The 25,038-nt window shown below is 37.1% G+C and overlaps 1 protein-coding gene across 17 annotated transcripts in view; it reads right to left on the minus strand.

Moving 5' to 3' along the window:
* The window catches only part of DLG2 (discs large MAGUK scaffold protein 2), a 2,057,646-nt gene that overhangs the window by 535,620 nt on the left and 1,496,988 nt on the right, over positions 1-25,038 (minus strand). For all 17 annotated transcript variants that reach the window (XM_053202597.1, XM_027039894.2, XM_053202582.1 and 14 more), the window contains one exon: positions 3,578-3,747. In XM_053202597.1, the coding sequence (XP_053058572.1) occupies positions 3,578-3,747 (170 nt within the window). The remainder of the gene's footprint in view (positions 1-3,577; positions 3,748-25,038) is intronic.

Here is a 25,038-nt window from a genome sequence, read left to right on the forward strand (position 1 = left end):
CAATCTTTTACATTCACATTAGCATATTTCCCAATTTAAATTATAGGTGTTTTCTAAATCAGGCTTTCATCTCTTTGAGCAAGAACTATTCCTACTTTTTTTGTGAACCTCCATTTTCACCCTCTGTGCCAGGAACATAACAAATACTTAATATTCTTTGAATTATTGAAAGACTAATGAAAATATCTAGTTAGCTCTGTATTACACAAACATAATCAAGGCTAGTTAGCCCAGTTGGCAAGAGAGCTGATGCTGACTGTAGAGAGTGCCTACATGCTCCACGAAGGGCAGATAAGGACCTGTGAGCACGTGTCAAATTTTAAATGATCTGGGGTGTCTGGGTGGCTCAGGCAATTAAGCATCCAACTCTTGATTTCGGCTCAGGTCATGATCTCATTGTGAGATCCAGCCCCGAGTTGTGCTCGTGATGACAGCATTGAGCCTGCTTGTGATTCTCTCTCTTTCTCCCTCTCTCTCTCCCTTTCCTGATCTCTCTCTCTCTCTCTCTCTCTCTCTCTCTCAAAATAAATAAATAAACTTAAAAAAAATGTATGCTGTGGTGCCTGGGTGGCTTAGTCGGTTAAGCATCTGACTTCAGCTCAGGTCATGATCTCGCAGTTTGTGAGTTTAAAACACTTAAAAAAATAAATTTTTAAATGTTCTGGAGCATTTTGGCTCTCCTAGTTAAGTTGAATCATGACACAAGCTCAATAACAGAGCTGATTTCATTTTGCCTTGCATTAAAGTTACTTGAGTTTATGTCTTTTTCTCCTGTGAGAACTTTCTGATTCTTTCATCAGAATCACATCTGATTCATCTTCATCTTCCCTTTCCACAGTATGAGTCAAACATTGGTAGAAATTAATTTTAAATACATCATCATTCAAAAGGAAAGAACTATAAGGTGCCAAGTGAAGTTAACATGGCAAAGTATCTTCACCTTTAGTGCAGAACCTAATTTAATTATTCTATTTGCTGATTTAGCACTTCCAGTATTTTAGGCATTGGGAAAGGCATTGGAATTTAAACTCTGACTAAAACCATGTCTTTTTTTGTATGTCAGTAAATTTTGTATAGAAAAACAAATCTCCATCAGTGACCTCTGTATGGTGACAGTACAAAAATGTATGAGTGACTCAACATAATTTGAACAGGAACAACAGGCCCACAACCCTCTATAGGGATGTGGCAGAAGTCTGCTTTCTGGGATGAAGGTTAGTTCTAATAGTTTCCTGGTTCTCCACGTCTGAGTAAACCAAACCTATCATTCATATGCCATGCACCTTTGGGTTATTGCCTGGGTATTCTTGGTGGATTATGCTCACCTGTCCCCATTTCCACCTTTCTATGTCCCAGGGCAATTCCTGCCCTACTCTGGGCTCACAGAAGAAAACAATTCAAACTGAGGAAGCCCGCCAGAGGGATTCCTAGTACCAAAGGTAAAGACCCCCAAAATCTGTTCCTGATAAAATTTAAGAGTTTTGGCCATGGATTCCCTAGAACCTTGAACTGCTCTGCTGAGCAGCTGGAGGTCATCTAGTGACTGGGCTAGCAGGAGGCCAGTTAATGGATGCTAATACTTTGCTGAGTGCTTCAAACCGGTATTGGCTTTAGGGCTGTGCTAAATAATTGCTGTTAATTGAATTTAGAAATACCTACCTGTTACTCATAAATAGTATATATTTTTAATAGAAATAGTGTAATGCTGAAATTATTTATCTTTAAAGCACCTTGCAAATATGATGTTAGGAAATGTGTAGGTTACAAAGTCTTTTCTTTCATACTGTTAGGATGTCCTTGGAACCACAGTAGAGGGGACGCCCATCTTGCCAGCTCAACCCAATGAAAAGCCCCTAGTAGCGTGCCAGAACGAATGGAGGTCAACCAATCACCAAACGACAGCATGACCTGATGGGAAAAAGGCCCATCTGGACCTAAACCCGGAACCACTGCAGCTTAAAAACCCCACCCCACCACACCTGGGCGCGACTTCCCTGACTCCTCTCTCTCTCTCTCCCTGAGTCACAGAACCTCACCTGAGACCTTAGTTCCCGATAAAGCCTTTGACTCCTAAAATTTTTTAGCCTCTGACTCTTATCTTTACCCTGCCTTACGCCTGACCCTAACACATACCACCAGACATTGTGGTAAGCAAATGCCTTACTTCCCCCCCCCCCCCAGATTTAATTATATGATTTTAACGCATTTGAATTTAGCCCAAGAGTGATCTTTATTTTCATTACATTATCAAGCAATTATAGCAAAGTCTGAGGCCATCTGTAGTAAAGAATACTACAAATAGCATGTATTTATATAGGTAATATTTGTTTGGCAGTCAATGTGGGCCAGCCACTATTCTAAATATTTTACATGAAATGGTTCATCTAATCCTCACATTTCTAGGGGCAAGTACTATTACTATCTGCATTTTGTAGATGAGAAAATTAAGGCTCAGAGAGGTTAAGTGATTTGCTTAAGGTCAAACAACTAGTGAGGTGCTTTGGTAGGTCCTAACCTAGACACTTTGACTCTGCAGGCTACACTCCACCAGCAAGGTTTAGTTAAATGTTAAATTCTCATAAACCCTGTGGGAACAATACTACCATTATGATCCCAATTTAATAATGAGGGGATTGTTCCAACCAATATCACTCTGCTAGTAAGTGGCTGAACCAGACTTTTACACTCAGTCCCGTCTGATTCTTGGGTTTGAGATCTTAAATACCACCCACCAGTGCCGTTACTTATTTCCTTTTTAATCCCGTTTAACATTAGAGATTAAGTAGATTTTAAGGGAAATAGAAATAATTACTCAAATAATATACTAACTATCCAGTCATAATATTCTAAAAATATTTAAAATACTGTTAAGCCAATTATTGGATTTTTATAAAATATTTGAAATACTATTAAGCTAATATTAAATGTCATCATTCTGAAGAGAACCCAAATGACTATTCTTAAAAAAAATTAATATAATGATTCATCTCACTGTTTATGTGATTTCCCAGGGTAACTACAATTACCTCAGGAGATTTGGGAGCCTTTAAAAAAATAAATTTTAACTTACTTTGACTATTTCAAAGATAAAATGTTATGTAGTATTTTTTGGGTATAACACATGAGAGTATTATAAATCAAAACAAATCACAACAGTATTATAAAAATATAATAACTTATTTCAGGATAGACCAGTTTAATCATTACCATTCATATTACTATTTTACTAAATGAAGAGTCACCATTTATATCTTAAAAATTAGAAAGAATTTATATGCCAGCCAAATCATGATGATTCAATAAGATTAAAAATTTATAGAAAAATATAAATGGTTTATATTTATAAGGCCATTGCTTATAAGGACATTCCTACATAAATCTGCCCTTTCTTTCTCTGAGTTCATATTAAGCGTATTGATTTCCTTGACCTTCTGTAAAAACCACTATTGCAGGACTTCAAATCTCTAGGTAAGCACTGAATGTCAGAACATAAAAGAAGAGACTACATCATAGGTGGATTATGGCATAAATTTTAGTCAAATGGTGTCATATTGTGAGTCATTTATGTTTTTATTACCTTTAGGTCCTTTGAACAATTTGATTTCCACGACAGTCTCCAGAATGGGGCGTCTTCTACGCACGTACAGCCGGACAATAGAGCCCGCTTCTTTGAGGGCTTCCACGGCCTTACTGTGGGAAACCTCTGACACATCGACCTCGTTCACCCGCAAGATACAATCATTGACCCTGAAAGAAAGGGAAAGAGGCAAAAGTTAGGCATGGCTAGGAGGATTTCTTAAAGAATATTGTCATTGTTAGCTACCCTTAAGAAGTGGGGGAGTGAATTAAGCAATTTTAAAATTTTATATTCAGAAGAAACAATTCAAATGAAATGAAGAACTCCCCAGCCTTCCAGGCATTTCCGAATGGACTGCACTATTGGTCAAACCCCATCTGGGATTCCAGTCCATTGGGACAGGGAGTGCATTGCACATGGTACAGTGGGAAGGGCACATTTGAAGGCCTCTGTCAGTCATGTAATTATTTTGATTGGTTTTAACTGCTTAAACTGAGGGTTATGATTGCCGTGGTTCTCAGAACTTACTATGGACTATACAGACATAGCAAATGTAACCTTATAGATTAATTTTTCTTGAACTTTTAATTTGCTAGTTATACAGGTAATATGTAGTCATTTCTAAAAATTTGTAAAATGTAACAATGTAGAAAGAAGAAAATATATACATGACCCGATCATCTAAAACAAAACTGTTAGCTTTCTGGTAAATTATATTCCAGTGTTTTTTCTTTCCCCCTCTAGTTTATAAAGCAGTATTATAGATATTAAAGTTCAAATTTCACAAAATTCAAAGAAAATCTCAGATAATCTTTACCTTAGGTATTTACTTTGAAAACCAAGCATTATGGTAAGTTCTGCACTAAACTCTCCTTTTTGCCATTTTCTCTTGGGAAGGAATAATTTGACTTTTCTATAAAGCTGTCCAATGTTTTATATTTACATGCCCATGGACTTCAAATCTCTTTTATAGTTATGATAATTAGTTTAAATTTTAATAATAGTTAAAAGTGTGAGGCTTGAGACTAGAAAGACTTCCTTCCTTTGTTCTGAATATCCATTCTAGCATTTCCCATCTCACTTTACCATGTTTCTAAGAGTAAAAAATATGGGCCTGCTCTTGCTTGACTTCCCTATCCTGTAACCACCACACATTCAGGTCTCCCTGCAAAGTATACCTGCCATTGCATCCAGGTTTCTTCATCTGTACTGTTACCATCCCGGTTGAAGTCAACATCATCTCTCACCAAGATTATTTGTATGGCCTTCTACCTACTCTCCCTGGATCCTCTCTTCTCAATTTTTAATGCATTCTCTACATGGTAGCCAGGGTAAAGCGAACACGATTGGTTGCTTACCAAACTTCCATTCCCATTTCCTTCTTCCCCACAGTGCTTGATGTTTCAGGACATCTATTGCTTAGCAAATAGTTGTTAAAGCAATAAAATAAGAAGCCTAAGTTCAATTATTAGGCCTTCCATACCCTAAGTTTGTAAACATTGATTATTAGCCTCTCAGCCTCTATGTTCACATCAATAAATAAATACACTAGTAATATCTACAATAAAGACTTTGGGGGTGATTAAATGAGATAATGTATGTACATGTAAGTCTTTAGCACAGACTATGGTATGTAACCAGCACCTAATAAATGGTTATTGGTAGCACTGAAAATTTTGATTTGTAATATTTTAATTATTAGATCCTTTTCATAAACTTGTAGAATAAGACTTACCATCCACATTATAGAAATGAGAATTGTTCCAAGCGGATCAAGTTCTTTGTCTAAAGCTGTCAGCAATTTGGGTAGACATTGGATATGATCTGAGGTATTCCTATTTCAAAAGTTGGGCTCTCTCCTCTCAGGATCACATTCACCTAATGTGATGAACAGTTTCATGTATACTGTGCACATCAATTCAAAATTATAACACAGTAGTGAAAATATGTAAAAAGTATGGGAAGAATTTTTCTATCATTTTTTCCCATAACTCTTCTATATGTGTTTGGGGAGCTGAGTTATAGAGACTCTTGTCTCAATGACAACCCTGATTAACCCCAAAATTCTGAGGTGTAACATTGCACTTATTAAGATTCAGTCATGTCACTGCATCATAACAGATGCTATGGCTTTAATAGGTTTGGACATACATTTCCTCTGTGCCAAAAAAAAAAAAAAAAGGAAAAAAGGAAAATTACCAATTAAAATAGTTTTGACAATGTAGGCAACACGGGTGCCAGCCGCCCTACAGCAGCTGGTCCTTTGAGAGTGGATAATTTTGTCATCTCATGATAATGCAAACACATAGTGTTTACCATCATCCTATGCTCAGAATATTAATCGTATCTTAAAACACTGCTTTCCATAGGAGGGAGGGGCTGGCATTTAAAAAAAATTCTGGATGCTCTATCTATTCAAACTGTACTAAATTTTTCCTTTCGTATATAGTGGAATCCTTAATTGTCAATTGCTGGGGTGAGGAAATCAGAGCCTAAATTAGATGGTTTTTTTCCTGAACACGTGGAGGAAGTAGGCAACTTTAGTGCAGTGAAAAGAGCATCAGAGTAGCCTTCAGAACACTTGGATTTGAGTCCCAGCTGGGTGACCATGGTCAAGTCGCTTCATCTCTTTGAACCTCAGTCTCCATGAAAAGAAAGTAAGTGTGCCCAGAGTTAATGGGTAGAGTAACCAGACAGACAGTGCACATGGGCGTATGTGTGACCTGTAGTATACAGTACATATGAGAGCTGCCGCTATTGATCAGTGAGTCAACGATGCTGTGCTCAAGGACTTACTGAAAGGTGAACAAGATGGATATGGAAATTTTTTTAGAGAGAGGGCCTGCTATGTGCCATATCATTCTAGTCACTTCATTTATTTACTGGTACTTAACCCCAACCACTTATGAAATATTGATTCTCATTTTACAGACAATGAAATTTACTGACAAGGTCACAGTGTTGTTGAGGGCAGGGACATCATTCCCAACCTGGTTTTGCCCTTTTCTGAAGCCTATGCTGATACCAAGTTCCCAGAATTGATTGTTGTAAATTAAAAAAAAACCAAAAAGTGTGTGAGGGGTAGAGTTTATATATTCAAATTCTCAAAATATAGAGGAATGAATATCAAGGAAAACTAGGGCACCCAACTTCCCTTCTTCCCCATCATTTGAAATAGCATCTGGCTAGAGAGTCATAGCTATTTAAAATTAATTTGCTTTTACTACTAGTAGATAACCTTTGTGAGTAAAGCCACCACTTGCATTCATTTTGAAACATACATATATCATTAACTTCAAATTCAAGTAATGCTTTGTCCAAATAAAAAGTACAGCTTTTATCACACTTCTGGTATGTGTTAGAAAACATTTCCTCCCCACTCTACTCATGTAAATGAGTTGATGGTTTCATTTTTTCAGTGCTTGTTGTTTCAAATATAAGTCTACAATATTCATTTCGTGAAATGAAACTGTCCAAGATTGAAAGGCTAATTTTAATATTTTTCCTGTCTCATTTTCTTTAGAATTCTGGTGCATATCCTTGCAGAAAATGTCTTAGAAATAAACAGAACATTTCATCATTAACATGTCAACAGAATCACACCTAAATTTTCCATTAAGCAATTAAGTATTCTGGAATATGATATAGATCACTGAAAAGCAAACTAATACCTGACAAATTATGTTCCAGTTTAAGGATACAATTGAAATAACATGTGTTACTTACTCTTTCATAGGTATTAAAATGATGTTCTGTTGTAAAATGAGCTTAGTGACTTTATACATTTGTTTTAGAATGTCAGTTCCTTAACAATGGTCACCAAATGCTTGTGTTAAAAGTAAAAATTCCTGTTCATTATGCATTTAAAAATACTGAAAGGAAAGATAAGTTTTTAGCTCTTGTTCCTTGTGGATGTAGATAGAGATTAAAGATTTTTTTTAATGTTTATTTATTTGTTTTTGAAAGAGACAGAGTGTGAGTGGGGGAGGGGCAGAGAGAGAGAGGGAGGATCCAAAGCTGGCTCCTGTGTTGCAGACACAAAGCCTGATGCAGCGCTCCATGTAGGGCTCAAACTCATGAACTGTGAGATCATGACCTGATCAAGTCAGATGCTTAACCAACTGAGCCACCCAGGTGCACCAAGATTACTGATGTTTTAAAAAGCATATTTCTACTTTTGTGTTTCTTCCCAAGTTCTATAATGGACATACATCACAGCAGAGAATCTATGAGCAATGGGCTTGGGGGCCTTGCCACACTCTGATCCACCTGGGTCATGTCCCAGCTCTAGAACTTAGGAGCTATGTGGCTTTGGGCAAGTCACATGACATCTCAAAGGCTCAATTTCTTCATCTGGAAATAGGGATAATAAGATTGCTGCATGGATTTAGATGAATAGTACTGTGAATTGTACAGCGCCTGACAAACAGTAAGGTATTATACTCATGAAAAAGGGATAAGCAATTTGCCTAAGAAACATAAGAAGTGATTATAGTGGAGGAAAGAAGCTACAAAAGGTAGAGGAAGGGACAGAACTACAGTCAAGATACTGAAAATGTTTTTGAAAATTTTTATGAGAAAGGGAGGAAGAAATAAGATGAATGGGGCTTGGGGGGATGAAAAATGTGAAACTAACAGTTTTCAGTAAATCTTATTTTATGAAATTTAATGTAATTCCCCTTTAATTTTACTCCTCAGCTGCCCCCAAGAAAATAGTTGTTTTGATACAACCTATATCTTTATGGAAACTGTGGCGAAAGCTTCTAAAGATCAGCACTTGGCAGATTTCCCACCACCTTGTGCCTCTCTGTCCTTGCCCCACTCCGCACATCTAATGATACCCAGTCATACACAGACCCTCGCAAGACTTGATTCAAAAGTATGTTTTAAGTCACAGAGTCTGAAACTTAACTTTGCAGCAGCTATTTTTTTTTAAGTTTATTTTGAGGGAGAGAGAGCATGCACACACATGAGTGGGGGTGGTGGGGTGGGGGACAGGGAGAGAGAAAGAGAAAGAGAGAGAGAGAGGGAGAAAGAATCCCAAGCAGGTTCTGCACTGTCATTGAGGAGCCTGACTTGGGGCTTGAACTCAGGAAACGTGAGATCATGACCTGAGTCAAAATTGAGTTGTAACCTTAACCAGCTGAGCCACCCCGGTTCCCCAGCTATTGGTTTTTAAGGGGTATTACTGAATTGGCTTATTCTTTATTGTCTCCACTTACTATTACCTTTTTTGGTCTAATAGATAAATTAATTACAGACCAAAGGGCCACACCATGAAGGAACCTGATCAATGTTTAATGTGTTGAAGGAAATATAATAAAACACTATCAAATGGAGAACCCTAGCTAGGGAACTATACTATATGCACCTAAAGAGGACAATTGATCACTTAAACTCAGAATCTGTTTAAAAGGGATGACTCCACAGATTTCATGTAAACTATAAGGAAACCAGAAAAGCTCTGAAGGTTAAGGTAACAAAAAGGTCTTATTTTTCTTTTATTCCTAGAATCATTAAAGGTAGGTTAAGAACAAAATAATACTCAAAACTTTACTTTAAAAAAGACGGGAACTTTATGCCAGCAAAAAGAAAAATAAATAACACACACACACACACACACACACACACACACACACACACACACACACACCCAGGCTGATCTGAATGGCTTCAAATCATTATGACCTTTCCTGAATTTACTTAGTTGTATCGGTCTGCTCTCCTCCTGCACCCTTTTATGAAGTGCACATGAGTGCTTGCTGAAAATCCTAAAAATCCACCATCAACTAAAATTAATGAAATTTCTCACCTTAAAAATTTAACTATTGGGGTGCCTGGGTGGTTCAGTTGGTTAATCAACTGACTCTTGATTTTGGCACAGGTCATGATCTCACGGTTTGTGGGTTTGAGACCCATGTTGGGCTCTGTGCTAAAAGCCTGGAGCCTGGTTCAGATTCATTCTCTCTCTCTCTCTCTCTCTCTCTCTCTCTCTCTCTCTCTCTCTCTTTCTTTCTCTCCCTCTCTCTCTTTCCCTCCTCCCTCTCTCCAGCCCTCCCTCTCATGCTCTCTCTCTCTCTCTCTCAAAAATAAATAAATGTTAAAAAAATTCACCTATTATATTGACCTCATTAGGTGCTATTAGTCCATTATAACTGAGAATAAAGAAATAAAAATCAGCTTATTTTTTATAGTTTTCCAGGAAAGGAAAAGGATTAGTGTTTCAGAAGCATCAGCTATGTGCCAATGTGGTAATATCTGTTGGTAGTTTTTCTCCAACAAATATCCACATGGTTGCAAAAGTGTTAAGTTCATGTAGCTTGGATCATGGATTACTTGTCAGGTTTGGCCAGTTCCTCTTTTGGGTTATTTGGAATTGAAACCATGAGATTCAGATTTTATCTGAATAGAAAACAATAGTAGCCTGGGAGTTTAACATTGGGCAGCATTTTCTCCCATGTTGACTGAAATGGCAAAAGAAGATGGAGAATAAAGCAGATGTATGGACAGAAGCAAGGGCTTCAGACAGTTGGAGGGATCCTCCTGAGCTCCCCCATGATGCTTCTGTCCATGGATGTCCTTCCCAGGGCTTTGTTGTCCAATTCATCCTGGAATCTGAAAAGATGCTTCATGTGTCTTTCAAATTCATTCCCCTTTTGAATTAAGTTAGTTCAGGTGGATGTGCACTACCTGCCAACAAAAATTTCTAATATAGACAGACTTTGTGACCAGCGCTTAACATGCATTATCTCTCTTAGCTGTTCCCTATTTTCTTTTTGTTTTTATTATTTTATTATTTTTTTTTCTTTTTTGAGAGGGGGTGGTAAAGAGAAAGAGAGAGAGGGAAAGTGGGGGAGGGGCAGAGAGAGAGGGAGAGAGAGAGAGAGGGAGAGAAAGTGGGGGAGGGGCAGACAGAGGGAGAGCGAATCTTAAAAAGGCTTGAGACAGGGCTCAATCTCACGACCAACTTGTGAAATCATGACCTGAGCCAAAAGCAAGAGTCAGACACTTAACCGACTGAGTGCCCCAGGTGCCCGCCTATTTTCTTTTCAATACTTAACTCAAGTTCATCTTATATTCTGGGAAGTCATCCCTGGCTCACTTGGCTGGTCCAGTGTCCCTCCACAAGTTGCCAGTGCAACATATTAATAGGGTTAGCAGATTTAGCAAATAAAGAGTATAAAAGATCTCATTAAATTTGGCTTTGAGATAAAACAATAATATTATTCAGAAAAACAAACACTTTTTTTTTAATGTAAGTATGTTCTATACCATGTTTGAGACTTACTAAAAGTTACTAGTATTTGTCTGATATTCAAATTTAACTGGGTATACTGTATTTATAAAAATACAGTATTTATAAAAGCACTGAACTATGCTTATATATATATGCTTATATATTTTACAACATAGATTGAAACTCAAACAGGTTGATAGTAACAGTAAGTCATGTCTAAATAATCTAAAAGGTCATGCACTCTATTGTCCACATTTCTCTGGTTTGTTAAAAATAATTTTGGGACTGGTTTAAGGATGAATCCCAACTATTGACTGGCCATAAGTGGGGTCAAGGATCATACTGGCAAGCAGAAAAGCCAAGTAAAATCAAAATCTAGATCAATGGTTCTTAAACTTTGTTATGCACTAGTTATGTGGAGAGCTTGTTAAACCACAGATTTCTGGGCTTCACCCTGAGTCTGTGATTCAATAGTTCTGGAGTAGGAGAGAGGATTTGGGTTTCTAACAAAGTTCTAGGTGATTCTGGCCATGCTGGCCTGGGACCATACTCTGAATACCACTGTACTAGGTTTTGAGGTCTTACTCACTTGGCTTATATGCAGTTCATTCTAAAATGAACAGGAACATTCAATTTTATATAGACCAAATTGACTGCGGTAAAAGTCCTGAGCTGAATCTGGACCCAACCCCCTCAGTGTTGCAGCTTTTCGTTCTCTGGAATGAAGTCTCTGAGGGAATTTGGGCCAGGAGACCTCAGCTGCCACACTGTGTGTCTGTGTAATATGTAAGCCATTTTCCAGCCCTCATTTTATATCTATTGGTCTTTCCCTGACTCTTTTCCTTCAGCAAAGACCAAGTGATAGCCACTTCATTCTACATTTTAAAAATAGGTTTTCTGTTCTTGTCTCTAATTCTGGGTGAGAGTAACTCAGGTTTATGATGCATAGAAGCCATCCCCTACAGTGAATGTACTGTTTTTCTCTATTTGCCACTTCATTTCCCTTATATAAAATGTTTGGAGGATTCTCTGCAGCTGTCATCTGGGAAAGAGCAGAGCTTTACACAATGGGAGAAGAAATTGGCTATTTCAACATCAGTGATTGGTCTTTTTCGGCACTTTCCCAGAAAACCAGAGAGGCCAGCAACGAATCTTGAGCCAGGTAACTTAGTGAGCAAACATGGAAAAGAGGCATGAAATGGGAATTTCAAAAGGAAAAGATCGTAGGACTGGAGACCACTCAGACCAATAATCTGTCTGCAGACAAAAGTGCATGTCAATTTTCATGAAATGAGGTCCTGGTACCTCCCATCTGGATCACTACAGTAGCTTCCTAGCTGTTTTTCCCAATTGTCAGGTTAAGTAATCCCCTTCCACTTCATCCTAACACACAAGCCCAGCTTCAACTTTTTAAGCATCTCTATCATCATTTCTTCTCCCTCAAAATTCAACATTAATCAATCAAAGTTACTTAACCCATATAAAATAAAAACCATTTATCTTTGCATTACTAATATCTGGCACACAGTTATCACTTACAAATGAACATCATTGAAAGAATTCTAACTCTGACCCCTCTTCAATCCCATTCTAGCTAATTCTCATGGGCATTGCTCTGAGAACATAAGGAGCTCATTCCTTGCTTCTGCATTTTATTTCATGATACTTTCTTCCTCGCAAAGACCTAATCAAGACCAAACTCATTCAAGGACAAGCTCATAATCCATAGCTTCATAAAATGTTTCCTAATCACTCAAATCCTCATTGCGCATATTGCTGAAAGTGTAAATACATGATAGATTCTCATCAAAGAGCTACAGATTGACTTGGTACCCCCCCACAGAACCTAAAGCAAGTATACACATTAGGAAATATATTTTTAAACGTTAGATTTGATTTCCTGTTTTCCTCTACTCAAACCTGTTCCAATCCCAGAAGTTGATATGAATCAACTTATATGAACTTCATAATTATACATCTCATTCTAATTAGATGGGGTTTAATGATATTGATGACAATTTCAGTGAAAAGTTGAGAACTACAAAAAACATGGTATTTTGGGAAGAATATTGAGTTATAAATCAGATGTGAATTATAATTGTGGTTCTGCCACTTTCCAGTTAAGTAAGTCATTTCCCACCCCCCACCCCCACTCTCGTTTAAATTGGGTTCAGTGATGCTACAATTCTCTTTTGGCTTGGGTTCTATAAATCTAGGTTCAAGGTCAGCTCATCCTGGCATCTATCTCTACTTGGAAGTCTGGAGTTCATCTCCAAATGGAGAGAAATGACAAATTATCCTCATCTTTTCCCAACAAACGACTCTGTATGTCATTTTTATTCTCTATCAAGGTAAATTATGCCATCACCAAAAGTGGGAAGTTCTGCTGTCTTAACCACACATCCAATATGTCACTTTTTGTTTGTTTGTTTAAGGTTTTCTCTTTATCTTCAGTTATCCTATCTAAGATCTGGCCCTTATTGTTAATCACCAGATTCTGGGGGAAAAAATCAACTAGTCTTCTTTCCAGATTTGCTCCCATAATCCATCTTCCAGTTTATTGACAGAATGGTGTTACTGAAAACACACTTGATTGCTTTATTCTATTTATTAGTCTTTAATTGCCCTCCATTCTCCACAGATTTTCAAATATTTTGAAAATCAAAGCAAAGAGGCCCTTTCTTCAAATGAAATCTTACTAAGTAGCCATATAATGTATACTTAAGTTTTTTGTATGTAACAAAATCAGTTTCTGTAACTTCTGCATTGGGGAGGGATAGGTATCAAGTGCAGCTTGATGAAAGGCCCTCATTTGTTACCTCTCAGAGGTCTCTGAGGAATCCAGAGTCAGGGTACTGTATATGATTGAGCTAGTTAGTACTGAGAGAAATCCAGGGGAAGCCCTTTGTTCAAGTCAAGTGAGTGCCCTGGTGCTGGTCTGGGTCTGCTAAAGTGGGTATTTTTCCCCTAATTTACATAAAGACTTCCTGTGGGCCAGGGGTAGTACTACTCCTGGAACTCTGTGAAACAAAATGGAGTCCACCTGCCTATTTGGATAAAGCCCAAAGACCTTCACATAATAAACAGGTCTTTCTACAGTCTGGTTTCTATTCACCTACTCAGCACTGTCTGTTGTATCATTAATTGTTTCTTCAAACATCATGCAAGTTCATAGTTCAGGACTGTCCATCTGCCTGAATAGGCACCTTCAGACTTTACATTTGTCTGAAAACCTTACCCATTCTGAGACTAATGCCAATTCTGAAGCAGCTTTATGGTTTAAGAGGGAATATAGAAAAACAAGCTATTAAATTTCAGTATGTTAAGTGCTATGGCAACAGCAACAGAGGATGCTGGAGGGGCACATAATGAGAGAACATTATCTGGTGTAGGGAGGCCAAGGAAAACTTCTTGGAGCAACTGAGGTAGGTGAGACCTGAAGGCCAAATAGAAGTTAGCCAGGTGAATAGAGAGAGATGTGTTCCTGGAATAGCTTAGTGGCTAGTGAGTTGAGGAGCACAGATGGAGTCTTGAAGGCCTCATAAAGCATGCTAAGGAACTGGACTTGAACCTAAAGGCAATGAAAGCCATTGTAGTGCTTAGCTAGAATAGTGTTCTAGAACAATCTCTCCAGGTACAGTGTGGAGATTATGGAGACTTGATTATATTTTGGAGGTGGAGTTGGGGTAGAATAAAGCAAAGATTGTTTTAAGATGCTATTGTATAATCCTGGTAAAGTTATGGTGGCCTGGATTAAACCAGTAGCAGAGGCAATCAGGATAGAGCTAAGAGAAGAGATGAGAGGGCTATTTCAAACCTACTAAGCATGCTGATGGGTTGGATGAGGGAGGTAAGGAAAAGGAGGAAGTGTTTTATTTAAACTTTTATCTCTAACTATAAATCATGAGTCACTTGAGGAGAGTAATTCTATCTTAAATTCATTTTTATAACTTTAGTATCTAGTATTGTGCCTGGCACAGAGCTGGCAGTGAATATATGTTTGATAAATAAATGAATGAATTTTAAAATCAGGGAAGTTAGTCAATGACATCTTTGCTGCCAGTATCCATACTTTTCCTCATCCTTTCCAGTGACCTTGTCCTATGAGAATGCTGTGTCTTATGTCCTCTTGTTTCTCCTCTATAAATATAATCAACTGAAATATAATCACTGTAAGAAACAAGCTATCATTCACAAGTATATTTGCATTAAAAAAAGAACTCTGGCAAGAGGGCAAGATACAAACAAATAAAAAAAAGCAAGTAATCAATGATAAGATCTCAAATATTAGTTGAGAGATGTAATATAATATGCACAAACATGCACATTCATTCAACACTTACTGAGCATCTGCTACATAGGGCCAGGTATTGTGCAGGCACTAAGGACACAGTGGTGAATGAGAAAGGTATGGATGGCCCATGACATGGGCGTGGAGAGAAGGAGACTGACAAGGAAACCCTAAATCACATCACAAGGACAACAGCCTGTATCTCTTAAATACAAGACTAGTTCTAGCTTAAGCATGTCTTCCAAACTTTAGGGTTGAAGTTTTAATTTCAAGTTTTTGTTTACTATTCTTTTTAAAAAAATATTTTTAATGTTTATTTATTATCTTGAGAGAGAGAGAGAGAGACAGAAAGAGAGAGAGAGAGAGAGAGAGAGAGAGAGAGAGAGAGAGAGAGAGAGAGAATCAGCAGGGGAGGCACAGAGAGAGAGAGAGGGAGACACAGAATCTGAAGCAGGCTCCAGGCTCTTAGCTGTCAGCACAGAACTGGACATGGGGCTCGAACTCACCCACCATGAGATCATGACCTGAGCAGAAGTCAGATGCTTTACCTACTGTGCCACCCAGGTGCCCCACTATTCTTATGATTATTATAATTCTTGGAGCTTAATTGATGGAATGAGGAGAATTGAACACTAAGCAAGAATTCAAGTACATTATGTGGCAAACTGCTTCCAGTCTTGCCCCTTGTTTTGAACTGCTCTTCACTTACCATGAACATAAAAGCTGTGCCTTGATGTTCCCCCATGGGGTGTGTGCAGTAACTTATGAACCAGTTGATGTTCTATATACTACTACTTACACAGAGCAAATATACATTATCTGATGGTAAGTGATTTTGGCAGTTTATAAGATGCATAAAATATTTAAGAGGAAATTGTCAGGATCTTTAAAGATTCTTAAAACTGTAAATATTCATTCAATGTTAAAAAGAAACAATTTTCAGCATTTGTACAGTTCAATAACAAATAAGATACGTGTCTAACTTAATTCATTTGTTTTCTTATCTATTAGATTTCTTCCCACTAGAACACAAGCTCTGGGAATGAAGAACTCTTGTCTCTACTGTTCTCTTTTTTATCACCAGTGGCTGGCATTGCCCCTCACACAATAAGCCTCCACTATCCACTCAGTTTTCCTTGTTCCTTTTCTCTCACCTCTAACTCCAATCTGTCAGTAGAATCAATCTAACTCCAAAATAGATCCCAACTTACCCTTTTCTCTACATTTCCACTACTACTACCCAGTCCAAGTCACCACCACTTCTACCTGGACATATTAGCTCACTGGTTCTACTCCTGTTCTCTACATAGAAGCCAGAGTAGCTGACTTTTAAATTTAGATCAGATGCCATCACTCACCCCTTGCTTAAGCCCTCCAACCTCTTCCTATATCCTGTAAAATAAAATCCAAACCCCTTGCCTGTCTTACATGCCTTACCTGGCTCCCATTTCTTCCTGTGCTCTCTTTTCCCTCCCTCCACCTTGTCCCCTTCACTCTAGCCACAATGATTCCATATATATATAATTTTTTTTTTTTTTTTTTAGTATGTGCTTAGCTTAACTCTGCCTTGGGACACTTGATCTTAGTGTTCCTTCAACTTTGAAAGTCTTGCCTCATAGTTGCTTGGATAGCTCCTTTTTGTCATTCAGATCTTACCTTAAGTGCCATCTTCTTAGAGAAGACTTCATTGAGCACCCAATGTAAAGTAGCCACGTAGTACTCATTCTACATCACTCTGCTTTAGTCTTTTCATAGCACTTATTACTTGTGATATTTTGTATATTTATTTATTTTCTGCCCAACAGACAAAAATCTAAGTTCCTTAGAACAGGAACCTTGTCTTGTTGACCATTTTATTCTTAATGCTTAGGACAGTGCCAAGCCCTAGCAGTCACTCAAAAAATAGTTGAATAACAAATAAATTAATGAAGGGATGAATGAATAAACAGTAATTCTACCTAACTTGTATTGGGTTTGTCAACAATAAAATATGTATAATCTTGCTATCCAGATTTGAACACTAGCTCAAAGACCTTCTTAAATTCAAACCCATAATTATCAGAATTATTTAGTACTGGCAAAGGCTATGAGCAATTTTCTATATAGCACATAATGCTAAATTGCTCAGAGGTAGTAATTTTTGAGGGTAGATGATTAGTGATGCTGTTTTTGACCTTTTCTAAGTTGCAATAATCAGCTGTTATTGTTTATATGATTTCATAATACCCATACCCCTCATCTCTTCCTAGGATAAATCATATTTCATAAAGTAAATTCAAATTAATTTTGTGATGAAAACTAATGACACATTTTGAGACTGGTATTATTCTGTGATCCCATAAACCAGAAATAGCACTCCCTGATTTAATGGTGGAATTGGTATGTTTGCAAATGGTATGCTTAGTCCTTATACTTGTTCTCAACTATGAAGGTCAAACTCAGAGGCTTGGGATGGCAACCAGAAGGGCTAAGGGCACCGAGTAGGGTACCTTTGCTGGCAGATATCTTCTCTCTTTCAGTAAGTGGGTTTCATTTGAAGTCATAATTTTTTCTTTTAAAATACAAGTAAATCAACTGCTATCTATCATTATGCATTACTCTCCATGCAGAAAATGGGACTTAGAGCACAGGAAGACTAGGGGACTCTATGAGGGGTAATTTCATGGAAGAATTTATTGAAGGAGACCATAGCCACCAGGGCAGCAGAGAAGAGGAGCTTCCAGAAGATGAAGAAGACCAGAAAGAGACCTAAAAGCAAAACTACACATTTTCTGGGACTCCTATGACAACAGATGTAGTAACCTCCAGAAACAGTGTTTATAAAGCACTTCAACAATATTACCTGTTTTTATTCTTAAAGCCTGGAAATATGCCATGCAAATATTTCTACATTTTCAAGTGGAAAAGCTAAGGCTTAGGCAAGTTAAGTAACCTTACTCAAATTCACACAGTAAATAAAATATGGAAATAAAAATTATACATTCATCTTATGGCTGCTGGTCTTATTTCCTTGCTATTTATCACTCCTGTTTATGCTGCTGTCACTTGGTCCTTCTGTTACAACTGTCTGGCAAAACTCCAATCCTGATTGAACCCAACCCTCCATCTCCCTCATTGCCTCTTCCAGAGCAGCTGAACACGGAAGTGCTGAAGAAAATCAATGAATGACATGAATCACTATACCTTCATGATTTCCAAACACCCTGGTCAGCTAGCTATCCCTTGTTGTGTAATGATCATCCCTGAACTTTTTTTTTCTCTTCTGTCACTTCCAGCACCTAAGTTTGTTTGATACTTCCAAGAGAGAAAAAGAAACTATCTGATGAAAGTTCCTCAATTTATGATTCCGAATTTACCTGCTTTACTACATGCAAGGCCATGTTCTTCTGTCTCTTCCTATTACAGTGGAGAAAGTTCCTTTCTGATACCAAAGGTCCATCAATTCACTTGTTTTTTTTAAAGATCTCACCTGATCATTTAATCTCTTTATATCCTGTATCCTTAAAAACCCTATCTCTATATCTAACCCATTATCTGAACATTCAAAATGTTCTGGTATCTCCTATCTTTTGAAAATGTTTTCATTAACTTGATATCTTAACTTGGCTACTCTCCTCTCCTCTTTACAAACCAAATTTATTAAATGAGCTGTTTACATATATTCTCTATTTCTTCCTTCCCATTCTTTCTTTATTCCCATTCTTTCTTTATTCAAATCTAGTCTCCTTGCAATGCCCTTACCAAGAAAAACAGAAAATATTCCTACTAAATTCACAAGTCATCTGTTTTTGGCCAAATGTAATACAATCTCTTTAGTCCTGATTTTAGTTGATCTTACACCAGTGTTGAAGCCAGTTGCTTACTCCTTCCTTGAAATATTCTTCTCCTGTTTTCTGTGACCCTCCTGCTTATTTCCCTGCCACTCTGATCACCCCTTTTTACATCCTCATTTTAGTTCTCTTCCAATCTATAGATCTGTATACATGGAAAACAAAAGCAAAAACATAATTATGCTCTGTTTTGCATGCTTTAAGTTGATATCTAATTTTTTCATCATAAGTGTAAATAATAGCAAATGATTTAATTTCTGGCCTATTTTGAATTGTAAACTTTTATTTTCAACTGTGACATCATTACTTCAAATTTATATAGTGGATTGTAAATATATACTAATTTGAGATCCATGATCACAAATTTAAAATATAAATTTATGCACTTTTGGAGAAGTTGTACATTTTCTCTCTTTTTTCCCCTTGAACTGATGCTTTCATTTCACATCCCCCAAATTTTATCCTATTATATTCTATGTTAGAACATCTTATGTGGATCACCCTAACATACTTATATAAAACAAAAATGCATGTACACATATAAATCCTATGTTTTTTTCAAACTTCTTGTGATATAAGCCTCTACATGTTAAAAAAATTCTGAGTTTATAATGATAATTATTAATAATAAAAAATTGATAAAAATAACCTAAATATAGGGGCTCCTGGATGGCTCAGATGTTTGAATGTCTAATTCCTGATTGTGGCTCAGGTCACGATCCCAGCGTCATGGGATCGAGCCCCTCATTGGGCTCCACATTGAACATGGAGCCTGCTTGAGATTGTCTCTATCTCCCTCACCTCTAGTGTGTTCTCACTCTAAAATAAAATAGTAACAACAACAACAACAACAACAACAACAACAACAAGTAAAGAAAACCAAAATAGATTCTGAAATTTCAATGTACAAATCTAAAACTGATAAAAATGCAATTGTACTTGGGATTCATTTCTTGATGGAGTAAATGAAGCACTTTAAAATTACCTCATGTTTCCATTGATGAATATAAATTAATGGTAGAATAAGACAAGATTCAGTTTTCCTATTTTTCATTTCTAAGAATTTAAGTGCTGAGAAAACTTGCTCACAAGAACAAGTAGATGGGAATGGAATGAGAACATTGAATTCCTTTTAAGTAAAATACCTCAAATCCTTAATCTATCATTAAAACTATTTTAATAATCTGTCAGATAACAATCCCCTTTCAATTTCATTAAGAGAAAAAAATGGGAAACCACATACCTTACATAATTAATGACCCAATTATTAACTTCATTGATTAAAGTCATTGATTTCCTCACCCTGAGCAACAATATTTCAGATTGTTTCTTTATATCTAGCAGTAAAATAATACTGTTAAATTAGTAGTGAAATAGCACTAAATAGTAAATAGAGCCAAAGTAGGATTGGCGATGGGTAAGACATAGACCTTTCTTTTGTAAAATAGGAAAAGAGCAATTATAAATGGAAAGGTGGTAACAAAGAATCAGTGTGAAGTGGCAGGCTACTTCCTAGGTGGTTACATTTTGTCATTCTGTACATATTCAAGGCAATCTCTTAATTCCTTGGTCTCAAAGATTCACAGTTAATGTTCCCAGCCAGATCTCTCAGAGTTTCCAATCTGTATGTTCAACTGTCTATGTGATATGTCGACTGGAATTCCCCGTAGGCATCTTAAATGTAATACTGTTCAAAATGGAACTATTAAACGTATCTTCCAACTTTGCCTCTCCACTAGTCTTTACCAATTCTCATGTTCCCTACCTCAAAGTCATTCCAATAATTCTACTAGATGGTAAACTTAATGAAAATAAGGATGCTGTGCACACAGCACATGATATGGGGTCCCAGACAGAGAAGGCACTTTTGATTTATTTTGAAGGAATACAGTTTTTTCTCACATCCAACTCCAATTAGTCATTAAGCTTTATCAAATTTACTCCTTAAGTATATTTCAGAATCTATCTACTTTGCTCTTTTTGTGAGCATCTTAGTCCAAATTCTTACCATTCATCACCTGAATTACTGTAATAGCTTCCTAAGCTGTTCTCCCTGCATGTACTCTTGTCAGCCGAGCCAGACCTCCAGAGCAATCAGAGTAATGGTTATAGCTAACAATTTAGTTCAGCCATTGTCTCATCAAAACATTCAAAGTTTCATGATGCTTTTAGAAGGATAAGAACAAATTACTAAGGCATCAAGGCTCTATCTGCCTGATTTCTCATGTGCACTTCTTTATTTTCATCTTGGGCCTGTCTTCCCTCCCTCACCAGCTCTAGTGCCAGTGGCCTCTACCCTGTTCCCCTTCAGGCCTTTGGACATGGACCTGTTCTCTCTGCCTGAAGACTCTACTCCTTCTATCTTGGCTAGCACTCACTTGTCAAGTCTTGGATTACATACCTCATCTCTGCAAGGCTTCCACTGGATACCCTAGACTATGTTAAGTCATATGCCACTACAGCCTTTCAAGGTTATGAACGTCCCTATAATAACACTTAATTTTGGCTCTATGTTTACTGTGATAGAGTACCGAAAGCACAGATCCTGCTTTTCTTGTTTCCTGCTTTATCCCAGCTCCAAGTGTCTGATATATAGCAGAATACTCAGTAAATACTTATAAGGACAAGCAGCTAACAAAAGTCTGAGAGTAAAATGGAAGGCTCAGTGTCAGTGTAATAAATATTTGCTTTACTCCTTACATTAGTCACTTCACTCAATTTCCCAACTTCAGTGAGTGTCATTGGAGTTGATGACAGTGGTTAGCAGCTCACTCAAGATCCCTCACTCCCCTACACTGAAAATCTGGAGGCTACCTCCTCCCATTCCCCACATTCATACAAAAATGGCTCTGCCCACCTTCTTTTCTAACTCAGATCTGCATGTTGGGTGGCCCAATCTGAATGTCAGAGAACTGGGAATGCAAGGACATGAGTTTATGGCACATGAATCAACTATGCTGTTCTCACACCTAGCACAACAGATTAGTCACTAGGGTACCTTCCAATGAAGCTTGAAAATATATGTAATTTTATAATAATACATACCTGGGATAATGAATATTAAAGTTCATTTATGTTTTAGCAAAGACATAAACAAAGGAACCAGATAACAATTCCTTCTTTAATTTATTGTTTTCTGAAAGGAAGAATTGACTTTTTTTTTTGCCCCCTAATGGTCCTGCCTTTCTCTTTAGTAATTTACTACTAAATTACACTGTAATATTTAAAGGAGTTAATGAAGGGTAGGAATAGAAGGGAAATAATACCAACATTTTAATTAGTAACAGGGTATTATAGATTATAAATTATGTCCCTGATGTCTGTGTTCTAAATACCAGACTAACTTGCATAATTCAAAATGATTTGGGCCCAAATCCTGGGTCTTTACCAATCAATTCAAGGTCACCTGAGGTTGACTTGTAAATTGTCTTAGCTCAGAGTATTACAGTGATACTGAAGCTGGATGTTAATACCTTTCCAGAAGCTTGGTTTTACCCAGTAAAAACTGTTGTTCCTAACTCATTCAGCTATAATGTAAAAGAAAACTTCTGGTCTATGATTTAAAACAAAAAAACAAAACAAAACAAAACTATAATAAGGAATACTAGAGCCAGTTTTCAAACATTTCAAACCCAGAAATGTGTGATAACTATGAACCTAAGAATAGTTAACCTGTTTTTTTCTAATATCTGCCAGATTTTTAACTCCCTTCTACAAGGATGTTCATTACAATGTAATGAACAATTTAAATATCCAAAACAGGGTAAAAATAAAATAATATTACATGTATATGGCATGAAACTATGCACCTATTTAAAATAATGTTTGTAAAGTATTTTTTCATGCAAGGAAATGCCTATGTTATGATAGTAAATGAAAAAGGAGGGATAAAAAGTTCAACTATATAAAAGTATGTACTGAATATGAAGGAATATAAAAAATTGATCCTTTTGGTGATAGGATTATGAATAATTCTAATTTATTTTATAAATATCTATATTTCCCAAATTTTCTATTGTAAGCATGCATTATTTCCAAATCAGAGAACTACATTATCTTCAAAATAAAAATTATTTCATCTTTACCATGTTCCTTTTATAAAGAATTGCATAATGACTAGACCTCCGATCCAATCCAATCAGCCATTTTCTGAAGAGCCTAAAGAATCTGGGTGTCACTTAGGTATGTTTGCACTTTTAATTTTTGACACTATAACTAATAGGATATTGAATGGCTCTGTGTTCATAAACTCTTAACGATATGTTCAGTTTTTCATCTGCAGATAATTGCAGTCATGTGCTGTGGAAGGAAGAACATGGATTTTGGAGGACAGACTGTCAGAATTTTGGCTTGGCCACTTGTAACTTAATCTCTTTGAGCCTACATAAGCTCATGGAATAGGCTTAATAAATGGCAGCCCTTATTAGTTCCAAGTGTTTATTATGGGTAAGGGATAGTGTTAGATGTAATAGGAAACTGAATATTGAATAGGTAACATGAGATTTCAGACATATAGAAGGGTGGGATTTTAAGGTGGTTTAGAGATTCCCATGTTTTCTTTTTTCAAATCTAGTTATCAAGAAAATAACTAAGTCATCTAAAGCAAATAAATGTGCTATCATTAAGACAAAGCAAAACATATTCTCTGTAAAATGGGGTGGTGGCAACAGTCACTTCTAAAAAACTTCATATGAGATATCCTAAAAGCCAAGAACTCTACCAATATACATATCCTGTTCATTTTATTTTTACTGGGCCCCAAAATTCAGTAACATGTTTCCATTATTGTATCTGCCAACTAACTTTTAAGAAATTAACATCCACTAATGATCACCTCATGGGGAGTTCATAAGGCCTAGGGAAGGCGATCACTTAGGATAGACTCCCCTTCTCCCACAAGAGACATACCCTAGAATTCCTTGACTCCAGCCCACTTTAGAGTGGCTGCAGAAATCGCTTTCCAAGTTCAAGTTCCTAAGGACTGATGGTATAGGCTTTGTGCACAACCTTAGACCGAAAAGCGGTGGAAGGATGACTGTTTGCAGGAGATGTGGATGAAGCTTGGATGTGCAAAGTGTAGTGTCACAGACATATCCCCACCTTCCTTTTGGTATAGCAGGAGCTGGTAGCAGGAAGAGAAAAGGCCAGTGAGGGGCTTCAAACTGGGGCCTGCTTGCCCTATGTGGATTTCCTGGGGCAGAACTCTGAGTCTTACATTCTAAACTCTAACCTGGTTTCCCAGCTTCCTCTGGGAAACTAAAATGTGCAGAGGTGGGTAGATGGAGGGGGTGGGAACGTGGAGGGATATCTTGTCAGTATATGTTGCCCAGCGTGGACCACAGAGCTGGAGAAATAAACCTCACTCGGGTGACGATACATACATCTCCATTTGACTGTTACCATATTTCCTGCATAGGAGCTGAATGAATATTAAGCAGCTCTAACATCTTAATGACTTTGACATCTAATTGTTAATCTAATGTGTAATAACTTGATGCTTGCAAAAGCTTACCACATTATTAGGCCTTTCCAAATAATGTAATTTGTAACTGTTCAGAAAAACTATTCTTGAAAATTACTGCTGTACTAGGAACGAGGGGTTAGTTGGAGTGCCTTGCCCACCTCACCCTAAACTATTTTGTTTTGGTCTAGATCCCAAATAGCTATTTACTAAAATCAATATCAAATATAGTTTCCGAATATTAGAATGACAACACGCCTTCTTGGGAGACTATGAGGAATAAATAATAACAAGTACTTTATCAGCATTTAAAGTTGTGACCAGCTCTTTGCTTTCAGAATGTAATAAAGATTGCATGTTCTCAGATCTACAGATTTAATCAAAACAAAGGGTTGATTTTCTGACCATTATAACAGCATTTTGAATGTCTCAGTCAACAAAAGTCAAACTATAAGAATTTGACTTTGAAACAGAAAATTCCCAAAGAGCTTCTATTATACTAGTTTAAGGGAGAAAGATGCTGAGATCATGAAGATTATGTACCATTCTCAAGGTCTCCCAGCAAGTTAGTGGCAGAGATCCCCAGGTCTGTCTCTGTCCTTCACTAGAGCAGTGCATCTTGTTAACTTTCAGTCTGAACTG

This window comes from Acinonyx jubatus, chromosome D1 (genome assembly GCF_027475565.1).
Source record: "Acinonyx jubatus isolate Ajub_Pintada_27869175 chromosome D1, VMU_Ajub_asm_v1.0, whole genome shotgun sequence".
Lineage (NCBI taxonomy): Eukaryota > Metazoa > Chordata > Mammalia > Carnivora > Felidae > Acinonyx > Acinonyx jubatus.